Raw genomic sequence first — 23,616 nt, 5'->3', positions numbered from 1 at the left:
AATCAGCCATGATGGAATGGCAGAACAGACTCATTGGGCCAAATGGCCTAATTCTGTATCTATGTCTTATGGTCAATGTCTCAGAGGATCTATCGTGGCCTCAACACATTGATGCAATCATGAAGAAGGCACATAGGGTGGCTATACTTTATTGGGAGTTTAAGATTTGGTATGTCAATAAATACTCTAGTAAATATGTACAAATGTGTGGTGAAAACCTTCTGACTGGCTACATTATCACCTGATATAAAGACCCTAATAGAAGCGCTGGATCACAGGAGGCTGCAGAGGCTTGTAGACTCAGCCAGTGCTGTCATGAGCACAACTGTCTCTACTATTGAGGTCAGCTTTAAGAACCCTCACCATCCAAGGATGCCCTCTTTTCATTGCAATCATCGGGACGAGGTACAGGAGCCTGTGAGGCACTCAGTGTTTGATAACAGCTTCTTCCTCTCCACCATCAGATTTGTCTGTCTGTCTGTCTGTATCTTGTTTTACCGTGGTTGGCATCCAGCTTAATGGTGCATTACCGCCAGCCATCAGATTTGTGAATGGTCCATGATGCTTTAAACACTACGTCACTATTCCCCTTTTGTAGTATTAATATATCTAGGTTTTTTTTGTTAGTGATTTTTATATCTTGTACTAGTGCTGCGACGAGACAACATATGTCAGTGAAAATAAACGCGATTCTGATGTGGCAATAACAGAACCCCTTTCCCACAGCCGTGCACCGAGCAGAAAGGTGAGAGCGGGCAGCCGGCGGCGGGAACGGCCGGCTCACGAGGCCAACGGACGCGCTTGTGCGAGATTTAATTTTCAAACACCTCACGGCTCTTCTGCCGGCCGACTTGGCGGTTTTTCATCGAACAGATGGTTGTTTTGTGGAAACGGTGTGGTTTGCAGGGTGGATAGATGCGCGTGATTGGCTCAGGGCAGCGGTCAGATGGTACTTCGAACGAACTGTTACTGTAGTTTTGCTGTGTTCCTAAATTACAAGGGTTAGCGTGTTGGGGATTAGTTGAACTGAGGACTTGGGTATGAATAATTGTAACACAAATTGCATTGAGAAACCTTTGCGCCTCGGTTTTGCCAAACTGGGAAAATGCGTGGCTCGGTACTCGTGGTGGTTTTTCGGAATTCCTCTTGTGATTTCTGCAGTACTCGGGTCAGGATTCAGGAATTTTAAGAGCGCCGAAGCAAATGATATTGAAGAACAGTTTACTCCCACAAGTGGTGATGCAAAACTAGAAAGAGCTTTTATTCGGCAGCATTTTCCAGTAAATTTTACCGAATTCTCGTTACAGAGGCTTTTCACAGAAGGAGCTTTTGTTTCGTTTATTGCTGTTGCTGAAGAGAGTAACGTCCTTACGAAAAAGGCATTTGAAGAGATCTTAGTATTTGACAAAATAGTCAAAAATTTGAAAGTTACTTACGAAGATACTGAATATGATTTTATGACTCTTTGTGCGAAACTCGCTGGGTCATGTTACGCAACTCCAATCTTAAGAATTATAAATCACAATGCTGATCTAGTGGAGAAGATTACGTTTGAATATCCTCTCCATAATAGATCATTTATTGGTGCTGATGTGGGTGGAGTTGAGTTAGATGGAATTAAAATTAAAAAAGCTCGAGCAGTTAAGATTAGCTATTACTTAAGAGAAGACGACGTGAAATTTGAAAAGCCGACCAAAATGTGGATTCAGATGTTTCTGGACAAAATTTCGAAGACGTCAAATTTGAAATGGATTAAGGTACAGTTTGAAATGGTAAAATTTTATTCCGCTTTGGCGAAATTCACGGAATATGATCTTTGTAGTTTACTTGGGAGTAATCCAGTTCGAAGCTAATCAAACTGTAAATCCTATTCAGAACAAATGCTTGGTGGGTACTTGACAGGTTACATTCCTTTAGTTATTGTAGTTGCCATGCTATCAGTGGAAATCTTTTTTTAAAACAGTCGTAAATGAGACAGATTTTATTTCTGGAAAAACTGTTCTAGTTCATGTGCTTTGTCAAGTAAGCTGACAATGAGGCTCTCTTTCAGAATGAAAAGAAACAATTTTAAATTTAAGATTTAAATCTAACTTTGCTTAAATAGTGGGTGGAAGGGCAGGATGTGTTGAGAAAGCAGGGAGTCAGTCCACAGCTGACTTGGATTGGAAGAATGGGCAAAGAACTGGCAGATGGAATGTAGTTTAGGGAAATGTATCGTCATGACCTTTGCTAGAACGAATAAAGACACAGACTGTTTTATAAAAGGTGAGAATTGTTTTTTAAATCAGAGTGCAAAGGGACTTGGACGTCCTTGTGACCGATTCCCTAAAGGTTAATTTGCAGGACGAGTCAGTGGGAGGGAAGGCCAATACACCATTAGCATTCATTTCGAGAGGACTGGAGTATAAAAGCAAAAGTATAATGCAGAGGCTTTATAAGGGATTGGTCAGACTGCACTTGGAGTATTGTTAGTAGTTGCTAGCATTGGAGAATGATTCTGGGAATGAAAGGGTTAAGATGTGAGGAGTGTTTAACGGTTGTGGGTCTGTATTCGCTGGAGTTGAGAAGAATGAGGGAGGATCTGATTGAAACTTATGGCTCATTGAAAGGCCTAGACAGAGTGGATGTGGGTGAGTCGGGGACCAAAGGACACAGCCTCAAAATAGAGGAACGTCTATTTAGAACAGATGAGGAGGAATTTCTTTAGCCAGTGGGTAGTGAATCCGTGGAATTCACAGACGGTGGTGGGGAACAAGTTATTGAGTATATTTAAAGCCCAAGTTGATAGGTTTTTGATTAGAGCATCAAATGATACCGGAGAAGGCTGGAGAATGGGGTTGAGAGAGATAATAAATCAGGCATGATGAAGCCGTGGGCTTGAAGGACCAAATGGTCTAATTCTGCTCATATCTTATGGGCTTTGAAGCAAGACAATTTGGTGGGGGTGGCGGGGGGAACAACTCCTTGAGCTAACCAAAATAGCAAATCTGCAGTAGATATCTCATATGAATCAGTATATCAAATCAAATGGGGCTGTTCGAGAACCTGTACGATGTTTAAGGATGTGAGGAATTTGCTATTGTTGCATTATTTTACTCCGCTTGAATGGTTTACTTCCAATAGCTCCAGAAAGGCTACAGCAATATAAATTGAGTTCTTACCCGTCTGTGTTTTTCAGCACACCATCAATTTTCAGTTGAAAGCAGAGGGAAACAGATGCCTTCTCCATCAAGTCTGGAGTCAGTCAGGTTTGCCCTCTTTCCCCTGAATTGTTTATGTGCTACTTAGAACCCTTTGCCAAAACAATCAGGAAGGATGAAAACATAAGAGGGATGATGCTGCCAGGCAGTGGAGAACCCGAATGAAAACCTCCCTGTACAAGGATGATATCACCGTCTTCTGCTCTAATCTAATGTCAGTTCACAGATTGAGCAACATCTACAACTAATTTGAGTTGACATCAGGGGCAAGGGTGAAGCAGATGAAGAGCTGGGCCATGCTGTTCAGCAACTGGCCCAACCGATCCAGTTCCCCCTTCACCATCAGGACTGATTACATGAAGGTGCTGGGGATCTGGTTCAGAGGTGCAACAAGAATTGGCTGGAGCAGACTGAGAAGGTAAAACAGAAATTGGGACTTTAGGGAGGGCACTCCCAATCGATAACTGGGAAGAAGCTGATCATTAGGTGTGAAGTGCTCTCAGGGCTGCTGTATTTGGCGCAAGTGTGGCCCATCCCCTGCTCCTCCAGCTTGGGAATCATCCGAGCTGTCTTCAGCTTCATCTGGGAATCCAAGATGGAGTGGATCAGATGAGTCACAATGCACACGTCCCTGGACAATGGGGGCAAATTTTTCCTCACCATGATGGCCATCTTTGTGTGTGGCTGCATCAGGCTTTGTGTGGAACCTAAATACGTGAGCACAAAGTACCACTACATGTCTTCTCGTGTTGCGAAGGATGGGTCTGGCCCCATTGCCTTGCAATGTCCCAGTTAGCTGGACGTTGCCACACTACCTGCCCTTTGCAGACTAATACCTTTGACCACAAGGGCATCAGGTAGTGGTCAACAGGGAACATTTTGCAGACACTGCAGGAGAAAGACATGATGGACTCAGTGGGGTGGTTCTCCAAGCAGACTGCCCAGACCATCTGTTAGAATGCTTCATCACCAGGTTCACCAACAGGTACCAAGACCGAGCCTGGCCGGTGGTGAGAGGCGCTCTCCCAGTCAAATCTTTCCTGCGTGCCCATAACCCACTGCCCGCAGGATGAATGGTGTGGAGAAGAGACAGTAACTCACCTCTTTGCGAAGAAAGTGTGGAGGAAGATGAAAGTGTTTGTATCGCACTTCGTCCCGAGCATCTGTGTGACAGAGGACTCTCTGATCTACGGGCTGTTCCCAGGGAAGCACATGGAGACTACTGGCAGATCATCAACTTGGTGAAAGGCGCAATTTGATTGGCCCAAAACCTGCTGGTCTACCAGCACATTGAGACGTCCGTGGACGAATGTTGCCAACTGGGACATTCCAGGCTGCAGGAGTACTTACTGAGGGACGCTCTGAAGTTTGGTGCAGCTACCGCAAAGGCCTGGTTGGGAAGAACCACGGGTTAGGGAAGCCCCTCAATTACTGTGGTGTTTAATATAAAAGGCCAGGGTCCCACACAAATGGCAGCAGTTTTAGAACAGCATGGAAAGTATTACCAATGTACGTAAAGAATGGGAAGTCATGAAACAGGATATTCTTATAAGTAAATTTTAATGGTGAATTATTTATTTTGTTAAAACAAAGGCTGAAAAATCTGATGTGTAAAGAATGTGATAAGAGAAACTAGATAAGGGGGTTGAGGAGCAGATGAAACCAAGTGGGAGAGGGAAAAGGAATTGAGAAGCAGGTGTGCTGAGGCAGGGGGATTTGGAAAGATGGGGGAGGGGGTTATGTGAGAGAACCTGGGTGGATCAGAAGGAAAGAAAAGGAACACAGCATGCAGGTTACTTGAAATTGGAAAATTGAATATTCATCTGTACACTACCCAGGCAGACAATAAATTACTGTTCCAGCTTAATTTTTTCCTTATCTAGGTAATTTTAAATCCAATCTACCAAGTCATGGTGGAATCTGTGTGTTTTAATCTCTTGGATCAGCCTACCATGAGGTACCTTGTCAATATTTTTACTGAAGTCTGTAAATTCAACACCTGCTGCCCTTCTGTCATCAATCTTAATAAACTCAAAAACACAATTATATTGATACACTGTGATCTCCCCTGCACAAAACCATATTAGCTATCGAAAATGTTGATGTTCATTACCCATGTCTTGAAGAATACACAATAGATTCCTACCAATGACATAGGTAGGAAAAGGGAGGAGGTCCTGAAAACAGACTACTGACAGTGAGTACAGGAATAGAATGAGGTGGAGGATAAATGCGTGGCTGAGGGATTGGAGTAGGGGGCAGGGATTCAGATTTCTGGATCATTTGGACCTCTTTTGGGGCAGGAGTGACCTATACAAAAAGGACGGGTTGCACTTGAATCCAAGGGGGACCAATATCCTGGCAGGGAGATTTGCTAAGGCTATTGGGGAGTGTTTAAACTAGAATTGCCGACAGGTGGGAACCAAACTGAAGAGATGGAGGAAGGGGCAGTTGGCTCACAAATTGAGAAAGCTTGTAGACAGTGTGAGAAGAAGGATAGGTGGGTGATAGAGAAGGGATACACTCAGACTGATGGTTTGAGATGTGTCTATTTTAATGAAAGGAGTATCATAAACAAAGCGGATGAGCTCAGACCGTGGATTGGTACTTGGAGCTATGGTGTTGTGGCCATTACAGAAATTTGGATGACTCAGGGGCAGGAATGGCTACTTCAAGTGCTGGGCTTTAGATGTTGCAGAAAGAACAGGGAAGGAGGCAAAAGAGGAGGGAGTGTGGCACTGCTGATCACAGATAGTGTAACGGCTGCAGAAAAGGAGGAAGTCATGGGGGGATTGTCTACTGAGTCTCTGTGGATGGAAGTTAGGGACAGGAAAGGGTCAATAACTCTACTGGTTGTTTTTTTTTTATAGATCACCCAGTAGTAACAGAGATATTGAGGAGCAGATAGGGAGACAGGTTCTGGAAAGATGCAATAATAACAGGGTTGTTGAGGTGGGAGATTTTAATTTCCCTAATATTGATTGGCATCTCCCTGGAGCAAGGGGTTTAGATGGAATGGAGTTTGTTATGTGTGTTCAGGAAGGTTTCCTGACACAATATGTAGATAAGCCTACAAGAGGAGAGACTGTACTTGATCTATTACGTATTGGCAAATGAACCTGGTCAGGTGTCAGGTTTCTCAGTGGGAGAGCATTTTGGAGATAGTCATCACAATTCTATCTCCTTTACCATAGCATTAGAGGGGGATAGGAACAGACAAGTTAGGAAAGCATTTAATCGGAGTAAGAGGAAATATGAAGCTATCAGGCAGGAACTTAGAAACATAAATTGGGAACAGATGTTCTCAGGGAAATGTACTGCAGAAATGTGGCAAATGTTCAGGGGATATTTGTGTGGTGATCTGAGTAGGTTCATTCCAATGAGACAGGGAAAGGATGGTGGGGCACAGCAACCATGGTGTACAAAGGCTGTTGAGAATCTAGTCAAGAAGAAAAGAAAAGCTTATGAGAGGTTCAAAAAACTCGGTAATGATAGAGATCTAGAAAATTATAAGGCTAGCAGGAATGAGCTTAAGAATGAAATTAGGGGAGCCAGAAAGGGCCATGAGAAGGCCATGGCGAGTAGGATTAAGGAAACCCCCAAGGCATTCTACAAGTATGTGAAGAGCAAAAGGATAAGACGTGAGAGAATAGGTCCAGTCAAGTGTGACAGTGGAAAAGTGTGTGGAACTGGAGGAGGTATCAGAGGTTCTTAATGAGTACTTTGCTTCAGTATTCACTATGGAAAAGGACCTTGGTGATTGTAGGGATGACTTACAGCGGACTGAAGAGCTTGAGCATATAGACATTAAGAAAGAGGATGTGATGCAGTTTTCAAAAAACATCAAGTTAGATAAGTCACCGGGACTCAATGAGATATACCCCAGGCTACTGTGGGAGGCCAAGGAGGAGGATTGCTGAGCCTCTGGCAATGATCTTTGCATCATCAATGGGGATGGGAGAGGTTCCGGTGGATTGGAGGGTTGCCTTACTAGCCTGATTGAAGTTTTTTGAGGATGTGACTAAACACATTGATGAAGCTAGAGCAGTAGATGTAGTGTATATGGATTTCAGCAAGGCGTTTGATAAGGTACCCCATGCAAGGCTTATTGAGAAAGTAAGGAGGCTTGGGATCCAAGGGGACCTTGCTTTGTGGATCCAGAATTGGCTTGCCCACAGAAGGCAAAGAGTGGTTGTAGATGGGTCATATTCTGCATGGAGGTCGGTGGCCAGTGGTGTGCCTCAGGGATCCGTTCTGGCACCCCTACTCTTCGTGATTTTTATAAATGACCTGGATGAGGAAGTGGAGGGATGGGTTAGTAAATTTGCTGATGACACAAAGGTTGGGGGTGTTGTAGATAGTGTGGAAGGCTGTCAGAGGTTACAGTGGGACATTGATAGGATGCAAAACTGGGCTGAGAAGTGGCAGATGGAGTTCAACCCAGATAAGTGTGAGGTGGTTCATTTTGGTAGGTCAAATATAATGGCAGAATATAGCATTAATGGTAAGACTCTTGGCAGTGTGGAGAATCAGAGGGATCTTGGGGTCTGAGTCCATAGAACACTCAAAGCTGCTGTGCAGGTTGACTCTGGTTAAGAAGCCATACAGCGAATTGGCCTTCATCAAGCATGGGATTGAGTTTAAGAGCTGAGATGTAATGTTACAGCTATATAGGACCCTGGTCAGACCCCACTTGGAGTACTGTGCTCAGTTCTGGTCGCCTCACTACAAGAAGGATGTGGAAACCATAGAAAGGGTGCAGAGGAGATTTACAAGAATGTTGCCTGGATTGGGGAGCATGCCTTATTAGAATAGGTTGAGTGAACTCGGCCTTTTCTCTTTGGAGTGATGGAGCATGAGAGGTGACCTGATAGAGGTGTACAAGATAATGAGAGGCATTGATTGTGTGGATAATCAGAGGCTTTTTCCCAGGGCTGAAGTGGCTAGCACGAGAGGGCATAGTTTTAAGGTGCTTGGAAGTAGGTACAGAGGAGATGTCAGGGGTAAATTTTTTATGCAGGGAGTGGTGAGTGCGTGGAATGGGCTGCCAGCAGTGGTGGTGGAGGCGGATACGATAGGATATTTTAAGAGACTCCTGGATAGGTACATGGAGGTTAGAAAAATAGAGGGCTATGGGTAAACCTAGGTAGTTCTAAGGTAAGGACATGTTCGGCACAGCTGAGGCTAAAAACTTAGTTGGATGAGCCATGTGTCTCCAAGAGTTAGAAGCCCTGTCATCCCCAAGTCTTTGCAGCATTTGCAGGATGCAAGTTAGGGCTGATTAAATGTTTTCTACTTGTCTGGATAACTATCCCTATTAACCCTCAAGAAACATATTAAGGAAAAAAAGCCAATTTAATTGACCCCATCACCTATATTAAGCATGTTTTCAACAACACATTTGGAAAGGACACCTTTCTACCAAGTCTTACAGAAACACTTGTTGGCAATAGTGAAAGAGTACGTATCCCCCGGCAAAGAAATATTATGCCACGCTTCTCAGTGCCTATGCGCCAACTTTGCCATCTAAGAATGAGGCCAAGGAAGGCTTTTATCAGACATCGGATGAAGCCCTTTGCTGGATCCCTAAGAATGATAAGATCCTTTTGCTTGGGGACTTCAATACTAGGGTGGGACAGAACAGCAGGATAAGGAGTGCTAGGTAGGCATGGTATTGGCAAGGTGAATGCAAATGCCATGAGGCTACTTACTCTTTGCTGTGAGCATAACCTTACCATAACCAACACCATCCTCCAACAGAAGGCAAAATATAAGACCTCGTGGATGAACCCTGGCTGTAAGCATTGGCACATGATCGACTTCATCATTGTGAGAAGTAGTGACATCAAAGATGTTCTTATCACCCGTGCCATGAGAGGTGCAGAGTGCTGGACTGACCACCGTATGATTGTGGCCAAGCTCCATATGAAAGTGCGTTCCTCTTTGCGGCTGCAAAGACCCAATAAAAAGCGGCTAAATTGCAACCGCCTGAGAAACATAGAAGCAAGAAGTGAGTTCCGACGCATCCTAGCTGAGAAACTAAGAGAGTTGGAACCTTGTCTGAGCTCAGAAAATACCATGGAACAACAGTGGACCTACATCAGCTCTGCGCTCTATGAGGCAGCAGCCCAATCCATTGGTCATAAGAGCAGGAACCACCAAGATTGGTTTGACAATAACTCAGACACCATCCACAACTTGCTTAAGGACATGCCCAAAGCACACCGGGCAACTTTAGACAACTCGTCATTGTAGTGGTTTCTCGTTTCTCACAAACGACAAGGAGACGTAGAAAACTTGTCAAGACATTTTAAACTTTAATTTGCAAATCAAAGCTGAGACAATCAGAAAGCTAGTAGCTGACTGCCCATCGAGGCTTGTATACAACATTTTTTTTAGCAATTTCCTATCTCAGCTACATTATCATATCCAGTCGGCCTGTGATTACATATCATCAATATATCCGCTCTCGACTTTCCACTATTGTTATACTCCCCAACTTAATTATGTCCTAGTTTACATTTTAGACCAGGTGTCCTCTTATCCCTAACCACAGTTATTTCTTAATTAGTCTTGTGTTGACATACTGCCACATATTTCATCACCTTACTCGCCACCGTTATCTTTCTACTTGGTTTCATTCTAGTTCTCTTCATGAATTAATAGTGATTAGGTCAAAAGTCATGGCTACATAGTGAATACCTTCTATTCAGCTAGCAGTGGTTACATAGTAAATATAAGAAAATACAATGTGTGTATTTGAGTAAATACTGAAATACTGTTGAGTAAATACTGTAATACATAGAAAATACAATGTATGCGTTTACATTTTCCAATATCATCCACCAGCATCAGACAGCATTGGCAGGCAGCTCGGAGGGAAACGCAAAAGGCAATATGGGCCATACAAAATGAGTGGTGGACTGAAAAGGCACATGAAGTCCAGTCCTTTGCCGATAATAATGACATGCATAATTTTTACAATGCTGTCAAAACCATCTACAGCCCAATAAGTCGATGTGTTACTCCCCTGAAAACAGCAGATGGTTTAACACTTCCAAAGAATCAGAATACCATTCTGCTGAGGTGGGCTGAGCATTTTAACACCCTGCTTAATCAGCACCCTGACACCGACCCCACCATCCTGGACGAACTGCCCGAACTTCCTCCTATCCACGACCTCAGTCTACCACCAACCTTCCAGGAGGTTCTATCAGCTGTCCATTCCCTTAAGAACAGCAAGTCCCCTGGCACTGACAATATCCCTGCTGAGTTACTAAAGAATGGAGGGTACATGTGTATGTGCACCCTCTACCAGTACATCACCAAGGCCTGGACTGATAAGAACATCCCACAGCAATGGAGAAATGCAAACATCATTGTCATTTATAGGAACAAGAGTGACAAGGCCATCTGTGGCAATAGTAGGGGCATATCACTCCTTTCTGTTGCTGGAAAGGTCCTGGCTAAGGTGATGCTTTAGAGACTCATAAGTAACATCACCGAGTCAATGCTGCCTGAATCGCAGTGTGGATTTAGGAAGAACAGGAGCACGATCGACATGATCTTTACAGCCCGGCAGCTTCAGGAAAAATGCCAGGAACAACATCAGGACCTGTTTATAGCCTTTGTCAACCTCTCCAAAGCATCCAACACTGTGCAAAGAGAGCTCTTGTGGGATGTCCTCCTTAGATTTGACTGTCCCAATAAATTTGTTAACATCCTCCGCCAGTTCCACGATGGGAGACTGCTCAGGTGACCATAGAAGGACAAGAGTCCGAAGTCTGAGCCCTTCCTTGTACGCACAGGGGTGAGGCAGGGGTGTGTACTAGCGCCAGTGCTCTTTAACATCTTCCTCTTGTGTGTTACCAAGCTTCTCCACAACAAGATTGAAGACTGCAGCAGTGTGTGTGGCAGTGGACGTAAGATTAGATGGCAACCTCTTTGACATCAGGAGGCTCCACGCAACCACCAAACTCCGTAGAGAGTGGATCCTGGAGCTGATCTTCAGACTGTCCTTGCTGTGGTGGTGAAAGCATACAGCAGTATGGGGCTGACTGTCAATACCACCAAGACAGAAGTAGTTTGCCAATGGAGTACCAGTGTCCCACCCACAGTTGGTGATGAAAAGCTGTTGGTAGTGCCATCTTTCAAATATCTGGGGAGCATTCTGTCTGAGGATAGCAGCATTGACAACGATATCTAGAGCCGCAATAAATAAGCATCAGCTGCCTTTGGGAGACTTCGGCGTGGAGTCTTTCAGAACAGGAGCCTTCGTCCCTCCGCAAAGGTCGCCATATACCAAGCGGTCTATGTCACTACCATCCTTTATAGCTGTGAAGCTTGGGTAACCTACAGCCATCACATCAAGTCCTTGGAGCGCTTCCACATAAGCTGCCTCCAACGCATGCTGGGAATTACCTGGCATGAGTGGGTGCCTCACACTGAAATACTTGTAAAGACCAACTGCAGAAGTATTGAGGCCATGATCACCCAGCGTCAGCTGTAGTGGCTGGGGCACGTGATAAGGATGCCTCCATGTCGGCTACCCTGCAGAGTGTTATACGGCCAGTTACATCATGGTCAACACTCAGCTGGAGGGCCGAAGAAGCGCTATAAGGATCAGATGAAGAATGCTTTAAGGAAGTGCAAGGTCAGACCCGAGGACCTGGAGGAGGTTGCTGCTGACCGTACCACTTGGCGACAGCTGTGTAGGGATGGGGGTCATATTCTGGAGATGGAAAGAACAACCAGAAGACAGCAGAATAGAGCCAGGAGAAATGCAGCCATGGTTGCCACCACTACTACATATACATGTCCCACCTGCAATAGAGCTTGTGAGTCCAGGATAGGATAGGATAGGACTGTATAGTCATCAAATATCTCACCGTTAAAGAAGTGAATGTCGTCATTGGATTTCGATGGACAACGGAAGAAGAGATTTGGAAAGTGCACCGCATTTACTATAGCAACAAACTATAGGTCTCAGCAACATGAGGAGCATTGGGGGAGTAAAAGATATTGTTGGAATTAAGATTGTGACAGGATTTCTTTCTCCACACAAATGCAGCAGATTGTCTGTTCCTGCGTATTTCAGCATCTGCAGTCTCTTTTGATTCCACTGCATTTACTTACCTGTACATAAAATTCATCTCATGAAACATTTCAGGTTGATGACCTGAGAGTTTTCACAGATGCTACAGAATCTGATGAGTATTTCCAGCATTTTCTGTTTCAAATTCCAACATAGAATAGATTGGCTAATAATATTGTATCTGTGGGAAAGCATTAAATGTGCTTTAAAGTAATGAAGGAAATAATGGGAATAAAGAGTTGAGAGAGGGCCAGCAGGGTTTTTAAAGGGGGGTCACACCTGAGGGTGATTAATGGAACACACACAAAATGCTGAAGGAACTCAGCAGGCTAGGCAGCATCTATGGAAAAGAGTACAATCGATGTTTCGGGCTGAGACCCTTCAGCAGGACTGGAGAAAAATAGATGAGGATTTATGAGGATAGATGCTGCCGGCCTGCGGAGTTCCTGCAGCATTTTGTGTGTGGGGTGGATTTCCAGCATCTGCAGATTTTCTTTTGTTTGTGAGGGTGATTAATGTTTTTTTTTTGGAGAGATGACCAATGTAGTGGACAGTAGCAGTTGGATGAATTTCCAGATTGATAAAATCCTTTAAAATTTTAAGCACTGGGGTTGAGACAAGTGACTGAGCAACACTCTCTGTGTAAAAAAACTTGCTGCTCAGATCACCATGATATCTTTCCACTCGCACCTTTGTTACAGTGATGTTTGTGGTATCTCTATCTCTGGCTCTGTTGCTATCCCTATCTATATCCCTATTCCTATCTCTCCCTTCCTTCCAAAGGCCGTCAGCTTATTTGTGATATTCTGTCAAATAAAGAGCTGCTTCATATCTACCAGTACTTCTCTCCGGTAACGTTCACACAACAGCACCTTAACCCTATGCTATCTAGTTTTATACTTCTCTACTTTGGGAAAAAGACTGTGGCCAACCTCCTTATTTCTGGCCCTCATGATTTTATAAATATCTATAAGGGCATTGCTCAGCCTCTTTCGCTCCAGGGAAAACAATTCTAGCCTAATCAGACTCCCTTATAACTCAAGCCCTCTTGTAACAGCAATATTTTTGTAAATCTTTTCTGAAGACCCTCTAGCTTATTGACATTCCACAAGAATCTGTGTTGAAATATTCTATTTACCTATACAGGTGTCCCCCGCTTTTCGAACGTTCGCTTTACGAAACCTCACTGTTAACGAAAGGCCTACATTAGTACCCTGTTTTCGCTTTCAGAAGGTGTTCTCACTGTTACAAAGAAAGGCAGCACGCACCCCGAGCAGCTGCTCTCCCCCGGATTCTTGCCGGCATTGCTTAAACACGTTGCATTGAGCAGCCGTTAGCAAGATGAGTTCTAAGGTGTCGGAACAGCCTGAAAGAGCTCGTAAAGGTGTTACACTTAGCGTAAAACTAGACATAATTAAGCGTTTTGATCGTGGCGAACGAAGCAAGGACAAAGTGAGTTTGGCTTGTGGAAGTTGACGAAGATGATGTTGAAGAGGTTTTGGCATCCCATGACCAAGAACTGATAGATGAAGAGCTGATGCAATTGGAAGAGGAAAGGATAACAATCGAAACCGAATGCAGTAGCAAAAGTGAAGTTGTCCAGGAACTGAACGTGAAGCAACTGCGTGAGATTTTTGCTGCAATGATAAAGTACGACTTTAATTTTGAAAGGGTACGTAGGTTTAGGGGATATTTGCAGGATGTTTTGAGTCTTTACAAAGAACTGTGTGATAGAAAAATGCTCGAGGCTCAGCAGTCAAGCAAGCCTTCCACATCAGCCACAGCAAACGACGAACCTCGATCTTCAACATCAAGGCGGGCAGTCATAGGAGAAGATGAGCTGCCTGCCCCGATCGACGATGAGATGACACCCCCGTGTCCCACCACCCCAACACCCGGGCCCCAGACAGATACTGTACTGATTCGCGGAGAATGCAGCGGTAGCCGGGAGGCACACACCACATCTTTAAGAAAAAGCCGAAATAAACATGCAAATAAATTAGGTGCCGCCTAGCACGTAATTGTCGGCCCAGATCAGTGCCGATACAATCAGCAATCACCTCTGATCTGCGCCGACATTTACGTGCCAGGCAACACCTAATTAACTAGCATGTTTATTTCGACTTTTTTCTTAACAATGTGCTGCGTGCCTCCCGGCTACCCTTGCGTGCTTCGCGGCAATGTATCAGTCGGCAGCCTGGAGGGTGGGGGCCACTGCACCACCCCAACCTGCGACGACTCAGTCTAACACACCATCATCAGTGTGCTCGATGTCTTCCTAATTCCCGTAAGTGATACTACACTGTACATACATTATTTCTACTTTATATAGGCTGTGTATTTTTACGTGTTATTTGATAGATTTGGCAGCTTCATAGCTTAAAGGTTACTGGAGAGCGCATTTATGCCAACAGCGCTTGCGTGAGATTTTCTGCCGAGAGCACTTGCGTGGGATTTTCGCTACGGAGATCTGTGCAGGCAATCGTTGTAGAGAAGTATTTCTACTTTATAAAGGCTGTGTATTTATCATATTATTCCTGCTTTTACTATATGTTACTGTTATTTTAGGTTTTATGTGTTATTTGGCATGATTTGGTAGATTATTTTTGGGTCTGCGAATGCTCACAAAATTTTCCCATATAAATAAATGGTAATTGCTTCTTCGCTTTACGACATTTCGGCTTACGAACTGTTTCATAGGAACGCTCTACCTTCGGATGACGGGGGAAGCCTGTAATCACAACTGATTTGGCTGAGAGGATAGATTTTTGATGAAGGAGTGCACTAAAACTTGGAATGTTTAGAAATGAAATATTATTCCAACTATTGTGCACCATCATTGAAATGTTTCTACAACCTATGGACTTATTTTTGAGTACTCTTCATCTCATATTCTCGATATTTATTGCTTATTTATTTATTATTATTATTTATTTTTGTATTTGCACAGTTTATTGTATTTTGCACACTGGTTGAATGCCCAAGCTGTCTTTCATTGATTCTATTATGGTTATTACTCTATTATGGATTTATTGAGTATGCCTGCAATAAAATGAATCCCAGAGTGACATATATGGTGACATATATGTATTTGGATAATAAATTTACTTCCAACTTTGAATTTTTGAACTTTGACTAATTATACATTTTCATTTGGATAATATTTCTGTCAAATTGCTTCAAAGGCATAATTGAAAGTGGCTGCTGAAACAAAAATAGAAACGTTAGGTGATATGCCTAAAATTTTGGTCAGTAGCAGCTATAGTGGAGGAGAAGACTGTGGATAGATTAGGATTTCAATGGTTTTTCCAGGGCAGAGTTTCCAAGATATATATTTTGAAAATCAAGAAGAAAGGATCTTTGATCTAAACTACTAGAGTCTTCTAGTTTACGATGAAGCTACTGAAGACGTGCAACAGCTTATGGGTAGTTCAAAAGCAAAAGAATTCTAGAAGAAAGGATCTTAGTGCGAAGTTTGGACAACTTGAATGCTGGCCCAGATAGACTGGGAGCTTCTCTCCGTGATGCTAAGGCTTGAGACTGCCCCCGGCTGCTGTGCTTTGTGTCTTCGAACTTTGCAGCAATTTGCCCCACTAATATGATGAACTGAATACTGATGCTGGCTGCTCCGGAGATTTGTATCTAAGGACTCAATATGGTTTGGAATGCTGTTGTTGTTGCTCACTCCTGTTGTCTGTATGATTTGTTTTGTGTGTTTTTTTTTCTCTTTCTCTGGGGGCACTGGGGGGGATGGGTTGGTCTTTTTTAAAGTTGGATTCTTTCGGGTTCCTTGCTTTGCAACTGCCTGTAAGCAAACAAATCTCAACGTTGTATAATTTATACATTCTTTGATAATGCATGCACTTTGAAACTTTGAAAACATCATCTTCGTCTCTTTCCACAGATGCTGCCTGACCGGCTGTGATTTTCCAGCATTTATTTTTATCCCAAACCTTGTTGTTGTACCTTTGTTTATACTGAAAAAAATCTTTATTTATATAAATGTATACCACACCCCCTTTCAACTTAAATGAGTTAGAAAATCTAAATTTCAGACCATGGGTCTTAGTCAACAAAGGCACATGAGTTGTAGTTTAGCTTGTTGGGATTGCTCACAAAAACATGGATACATATATTAATGACTTGGATGAGGGAATTAAATGCAGCATCTCCAAGTTTGCGGATGACACGAAGCTGGGTGGCAGTGTTAGCAGTGAGGAGGATGCTAAGAGGATGCAGAGTGACTTGGATAGGTTGGGTGAGTGGGCAAATTCATGGCAGATGCAATTTAATGTGGATAAATGTGAAGTTATCCACTTTGGTGGCAAAAACAGGAAAACAGATTATTATCTGAATGGTGGCCGATTAGGAAAAGGGGAGGTGCAACGAGACCTAGGTGTCATCATACACCAGTCATTGAAAGTGGGCATGCAGGTACAGCAGGCGGTGAAAAAGGCGAATGGTATGGTGGCATTCATAGCAAGAGGATTCGAGTACAGGAACAGGGAGGTACTACTGTAGTTGTACAAGGCCTTGGTGAGACCACACCTGGAGTATTGTGTGCAGTTTTGGTCCCCTAATCTGAGGAAAGACATCCTTGCCATAGAGGGAGTACAAAAAAGGTTCACCAGATTGATTCCTGGGATGACAGGACTTTCATATCATGAAAGACTGGATGAACTAGGCTTATACTCGTTGGAATTTAGAAGATTGAGGGGGGATCTGATTGAAACGTATAAAATCCTAAAGGGATTGGACAGGCTAGATGCAGGAAGATTGTTCCCGATGTTGGGGAAGTCCAGAACGAGGGGTCACAGATTAAGGATAAAGGGGAAGCCTTTTAGGACCGAGGTTAGGAAAAACTTCTTCACACAGAGAGTGGTGAATCTGTGGAATTCTCTGCCACAAGAAACAGTTGAGGCCAGTTCATTGGCTATATTTAAGAGGGAGTTAGATGTGGCCCTTGTGGCTAAGGGGATCAGGGGGTATGGAGGGAAGGCTGATGCAGGGTTCTGAGTTGGATGATCAGCCATGATCATACTGAATGGCGGTGCAGGCTCAAAGGGCCGAATGGCCTACTCCTGCACCTATTTTCTATGTTTCTATGTTTCTACCACAATGCTACATAACTAATTTTAAGCTTTTAGTATTTTATTTTTACTATAATGAAGTATTCTGTAAAAAGTCAGATCTTAAGTGTTAGTGTGCTGGAGAAATATCTTGTATCTCTTTGCAATTGCTGATTATTGTGTTTACACTATTTAATTTTCTTGAATTACAGATTTCACATTTCAGTTCCAGGTCAAGACAAGATGAATTTGAAGGAAATTCCAAAATAATAATTCCACTTTTTTCAGTTACTTACTTCCTTACAATAACTTTTTCTATTGTATCCTGTATGAGGTAAAAGTTTTTTTTGTGACTTCGATGTATTAAATTATTGTAAGTAGTACAAGATATATAAGTTACAGAAGTTATTTCCTTTATTTTCAGACTTGACTGTGTGAGGAATAAGGTCTGGGTTGCTTCTCTGGGAGTCTTATCAACTGGATTAGCTGTACTAACAGGCTTTGGACTACTGGTATATTGTAAGGTGTCATTTGCCATCAATACTGCCAATGCACCTTTTCTGATTCTAGGTCAGGTCTTTTTATTATTATCATTTTCAAAATTAGATAGAAATAGCTAATATAAAGCATTTGAAATATGTAAATAAGAAGGCCCAAGGATAACATTCATATAAAAATATAACTTCACAATGATTGATTTTTGTGATAAGAATGTCCAGCTTTAATATAACAATCATTATCATTGAAAATTTATGATACAAGAGGAGGCAATTATATATATAAAATAAAGCCTTACTCACCTTATATAGCATTTGACGTCTAATCTTGTGAGCCACTGCTCTTCAAGTAAGCATACAGGTATATGTAAGTATGTTGGGGTTTCTTACTTTAACCTTACAGGTGGTGGGTTCTAAGCCCTGCTATCTTCTGAATGAAAGTATTTCTCTCATCTTTAATCCTTCTATCAATTACTTTAAATCTATGTCACTTTGCCTGTTCATGTTTCCATGTGACATAGAAGGTGCACATTCACCCCATCAATTTCATGCGAGGTCCCAAGGCAATCCAGTTATTCGCATTCCTCTTTTTTATTTCCCATATCCCAGGGGTTCCCAATCTGGAGTCCATGGGACCCTCGGTTAATGGTAGGATCCATAGTATAAAAAAGGGTAGGAATTCCTGCTGTAACCTAATCCCTCACACTTGCTTATTTAAGACTCCTCCCCCATCCCATTCTTTCAATTCAACTATGCACTAACACTTAGACTACTTTACAATTGTCAGCTAACCTAACAACCTGTCAAAAGGGGGTGTTGGGAGCGAACCTAAATGCAAGACACAGACACTGAAGTACTAGGAACAGGACAAGGTTTATCAAGAAAGCAAGCGGAGTCAGGAAGAAACAACACTGGACATGGACACAGGCCCTGGACGAGACAAGGACACCGGGCCTGGGCTAGGGCTAAGACTAGGAAAGCGGGACCAGGACAAGGAACTTGGAACTAAGAGCCTGGGCTAGGACTCCGAGCTAGGGACTGAACAGGGACCCAGAACCTTCAGGTTTTGACTTGGGCTCGGACCCTGGATCTAGACGAGGACAAGACGTGGCTACAGGACTGGACGTGGAACTCCCACACAGGACAAGGCACATGGACAGGACGAGAACACAGAGCCTTGACTTGGACAGGACGAGGTCCAGAACGTGGCTTGGATAGGACGAGAGAACTCCAGCACAGGACGAGGGAACTCCAGCACTGGGCTGGGCGAGGAATCTCCAGCACAGGATGTGGCTCTTAAACTAAGTTTGGCTCGGCTCTTGGTCTTGGCTTGGTTAGGCTCTTGGGTACGGAGCTGGGACTCCTCCTTGGAGTGCAAGGCTGGGACCCTTCCTAGGACGCAGGGCCGGGACACTTTCTAGGACGCAGGGCCAGGATGACTGCTGTGGATTCGGACGTGGAATCTCCAGCACAGGACGTGGAACCTCCAGCACAGGACGAGAAATCTCCAGCACAGGACGTAGGGCCGGGACTCGTACACAGAACATGGACGCTAAACACGGGGACACAAAGAGACAGTTCCAAACCCAACGATAGATACTTCCTTCTCTTGGCGTGGCAAGGCTCCGGTCTCACTCCGGCAGTTGAACTTGACGAGGTTTCAGGCGAAGGTTTCAGAAGGAAGGGAAGGGAACAGTCCAGCCAACAATAATTGGTTTGCAGAGGTATTATGTGCCAGACCGAAATGAGAATCAGGCACCCAACAGAACAAGGGAGAAAACAGGAAAACCCAGAACAAGGATCGGTGGACCGGACCGTGAACCAGAATGCGGAATTCACGGACCAGACCATGACACAACCAGCTTGTCTTTGAGAAAAGAAATGCTTACCTGAAGGAAATCAGTTGCTGACAACACCAGTTGTCAGAATTGCTGGAAATGTGAGTCAACTGTCCTGTGATTCCTCTGATACAATGGATCCTGTTGCATGGAATCAGTTGAGGGTTGTCATGGTAGGGGATTTTAGCTGTCCCAACATTGATTGGGACTGTCAAACTGTTAAGGGTTTAGATGAGGTGGAATTTGTTAAGTAATTTCACTGTAGTTTTCTTGGCTACAATAGAGGGCCTTAATAGAGAGAGGGCAAAACTAGAACCCACTTTTGGATAATAAGGTTGAGCAGGTGACTGAGGTGACAGTGGAAACAGTGACCGTAGTTCTATTATTTTTAAACTAGCTAAGGAAAAGGACAAAGCTCGTCCACAGGTTCAAGTACTAAATTAGCGCAAGGTGAATTTTGACAGTATGGGACAGGAGTTTGCAAAGGTAGATAGATGTGGGTTGCTTACAGGTAAAAGAATCACAGAGAAGTGGGAGGCTTTCAAAGTTAAGATAGGAAGAGCTCAAGATCTGGCTGTTCCTATTGGAATAAAGGACAAGGTTTTTAGGAGTAGGAAACGCTGGACGGTGAGGAATATGGAGGTCCTGGTCAAGGAAAAGAAGGAGGCATTGGTCAGGTACAGACAGCTGCGAACAAGCAAATTCCTGGAGAAGTATAGGGGTTGCACTCATGAAGGAAATCAGATGGGCAAAAAGGGGCATGAGATAGCTCTGGCAGAGAAGATGAAGAAAACTACAAAAATATTTTATGTATATCAAGGGGAAAAGATTAACTAAAGAGAGAATAGGGGCCCTCAAAAACCATTGGGAACATCTTTATATGGAGCCACATGAGATGGACAAGATCCTTAATAAGTATTTCTCCTCTGCAGAAAGACATTAAAATTTTGGAAGCAGGAGAAGTAGATGGGAAGGTACAGGGGATGGTCTGCATTACAGTAGAGGAGGTGCTGGATGTTTTAAAAGGTATGAAGGTGGACAAATTTTCAGAGCCTGATCAGGTATATCCAAGAACACTGTGGAAGACTAGAGAAGAAATTGCGTGAGTCCTAGCTGAGATATTTACATCATCATTAGGTACAGGTGAGGTGCCGATAGATTGGAAGGTAGAAAATATCGTGGCTTGATTTTAGAAGGTGGCAAAGAAAAACATGGGAACTATGGAGTAGTAAATTTAGTATTTGTGGTAAGTAAGTAAATGGAGAGGAATCTGAGTATACACTGTCCTTTTTTTTTATCCTATCCAGCCCTCTTTTTATCCAGGGATTTCTAATTTGGCAGTCCTCACTTTTATGGAAGCTTGCCCTGAATTTTTTCATCAAATACCCTGAGGTGCAACAGCTTTGGAGTAATCTCCAGTCCACTTTTTTATAAAACACTTCAGACCAGTAAAACAGGCATTGCCCTAATTTAGAACCTTTTCTTTGTTCTTTTCTTAACCATGCTAAATTTAACTAAGTTAGTCTGCAATACAAAAATAACACTGTCGCACTGTACTCCTTCCAGCTTCATTCCCTAACTCCTAAATTCTTCATCATGTGAAATTTGCTACATATGGACTAGGAAAATTCTCCTGAATTCCTTTAAGGAATTCTCCAGATCTATTAAACTAACTTTACCCTAGTGAATTTTGAGGTAATTGAGATCTTAATTAGTGCCTTTGCAAGTTTCATAAATTTGCTTGTCTATCTCCACCAGACTTATTATTGAAGTATTATTGAATTTATCAAATTGAGAGCAATAGCAGTCTTATTAAGAAGGTTTTTAAAATTTGTTTTCAAAGTCCATTATAATCAGTAAATACTTGAAATGTATTCACTTTTGTAGGAAGTATGGAAATACAAGATCATGTAAGAAATATCTTAAAATGTTGCTATTCACTGTAATTTTTGTTTCTTTAACTCTGTTGAGTGAGGAATGATTGTTGGTCAGGACATTAGAGATAACTTTTTTGCATCTCTTCAAGTCTGAGAGGGCTATCAATAGCTCAATTTAAAACCTTGTCTGAAAGAAGTTAACTTTGCACAGTATATTTGAAAATACTGGGAGAGGAAAGGAGGGATATAAAAGGAGTGAAAAAGAAAGAATCAAAGGAATACAATACAGATGGAGAGACTAATAAAAAAAGGTAGATGAGAATCAAATATAGGAAATATGGAAACTTGTAGACAATAATATCAAAAGACTGAAGAACATTTGTGATCATTATGTTTAGTTTATAAATAACGTAAAGATTGCAATTAAATTTAAGCTTCAACCTAAAAGCTGATTTAGCACTATTCATGATTTTAATCTGCAGGTATTGGTGTAGACAATATGTTCATTATGCTTGCAAGCTGGGAGAAAACTAATGTCAACGACAGTGTTGAAGAACGTACGAGTGGAGCCTATTCTGATGCAGCCACCTCCATTACAATCACTACTTTGACTGACATTTTGGCTTTTTATATTGGCATGATGACCCCTTTTCCATCTGTGCAATCATTCTGTGTTTACACTGGTACAACAGTTTTGCTCAGCTTTATTTATAACATTTCATTTTTTGGAGCAGTTCTCGTATTGAATGGGAAACGAGAAGCTGCGAACCGGCATTGGCTAACACTTAGAAAGGTTGAACGTGAGCATTTACCAGGTGAAGGTAAATGTTATAGAATGTGCTGTGTTGGTGGGGCTTACAATGAAGAAACAGGCACAGAGATAGAACATCCAGTTTCTCTCTTTATGAATAATCGTTATGGTCCATTTCTTACAAATCGTTGGACCAAAGGGGTTGTGGTAGTCCTTTATATAGGGTATTTGGCTGCCAGTTTTTATGGTTGCTTTCATCTCAGAGAAGGGATCGATATCAAAAACTTGGCCAGTGATTATTCATATGTGATTAAATTCTATGATGATTTAAGGAAGTATTTTTCCAAGTATGGACCACGTGTCATGGTTACTGTCACCCAACCTGTGAGTTACTGGGACTCAAACATACAAAATGAAATTGAAAACTGTATGCATGCATTTGAAAATCTCTCCTTTGTAGATAGTGATCACTCAGAGTCCTGGCTCCGGACGTACCTTGCAATTGCTAAACAATTGCCGAATGTTTCCATAAGTAATAAACATGAATTTATGGAAACACTGGATACTTTTTTCAACTTGGCCCACATATATAAGCAAGATATTGCTATTTCTGTTGATAAAAAAAATATTGAAGCTTCACATTTTTTTATTCAAACTGTTTACATCAATGATTCAACTGCTGAGAAAAATATGCTAATTAAGTTAAGGGATTTGGCAAAGGACTGTAGTGTTCCTTTACAAGTCTTTCATTCTACATTCATCTATTTTGATCAATATCTTGTTATAATATCCACGACAATACAGAATATTGGTGTGGCTGCTGGTGCTATGCTACTGATTGCCCTTTTGTTGATTCCTAATCCTATCTGTTCTATCTGGGTTACATTTGCTATTTCATCAGTTTTAGTAGGTGTGGCTGGGTTTATGACTTTATGGGGTGTCAACTTAGATTCTATATCTATGATTAACTTAGTCATTTGCATTGGCTTTTCAGTGGACTTTACAGCTCATATTTCATATGCATTTGTTTCAAGTGAAAAAGAAACTGCCAATGAGCGATCTGTTGATTCATTATATAGACTTGGCTATCCTATTATCCAAGGGGCTGTTTCAACTATAATGGGTATTATTTCATTGTCTGCTGCAGCAAGTTACATATTTAGAACGTTTTTTAAGATCATGTTCCTTGTCATAACTTTTGGTGCAATTCATGGAATTGTTTTAATGCCGGTTTTTATGACATTTTTCAGGCATAAAGCTGCAGAGAAACAGACTATAAATCCAAATTAG

The 23,616-nt window shown here is 42.5% G+C and overlaps 1 protein-coding gene across 1 annotated transcript; it reads left to right on the top strand.

Annotated features, from left to right (window-relative positions):
- Positions 1–1,040: 1,040 nt before the first annotated feature.
- On the top strand, positions 1,041–23,616 carry LOC134343771 (patched domain-containing protein 3-like). Its single transcript, XM_063042510.1, has 4 exons — positions 1,041–1,757; positions 17,576–17,697; positions 17,788–17,933; positions 22,058–23,616. Exons 1-4 carry the CDS (start codon positions 1,041–1,043, stop codon positions 23,614–23,616), a joined length of 2,544 nt encoding a protein of 847 aa, XP_062898580.1.

This window comes from Mobula hypostoma, chromosome 3, assembly GCF_963921235.1.
Source record: "Mobula hypostoma chromosome 3, sMobHyp1.1, whole genome shotgun sequence".
NCBI lineage: Eukaryota > Metazoa > Chordata > Chondrichthyes > Myliobatiformes > Myliobatidae > Mobula > Mobula hypostoma.
The sequence above is the reverse complement of the archived record's forward strand: the minus strand, read 5'-3'. Positions and strand labels throughout refer to the sequence as shown.

Bases quoted from the DNA above. Each gene is read 5' to 3' on its own strand.
- LOC134343771 (XM_063042510.1), top strand. From the start codon at position 1,041: ATGAATAATTGTAACACAAATTGCATTGAGAAACCTTTGCGCCTCGGT. The intron at 1,758-17,575 runs GTACAGTTTGAA...CTTGAATTACAG, and splicing joins CAAATTTGAAATGGATTAAG to ATTTCACATTTCAGTTCCAG. The intron at 17,698-17,787 runs GTAAAAGTTTTT...CTTTATTTTCAG, and splicing joins TCTATTGTATCCTGTATGAG to ACTTGACTGTGTGAGGAATA.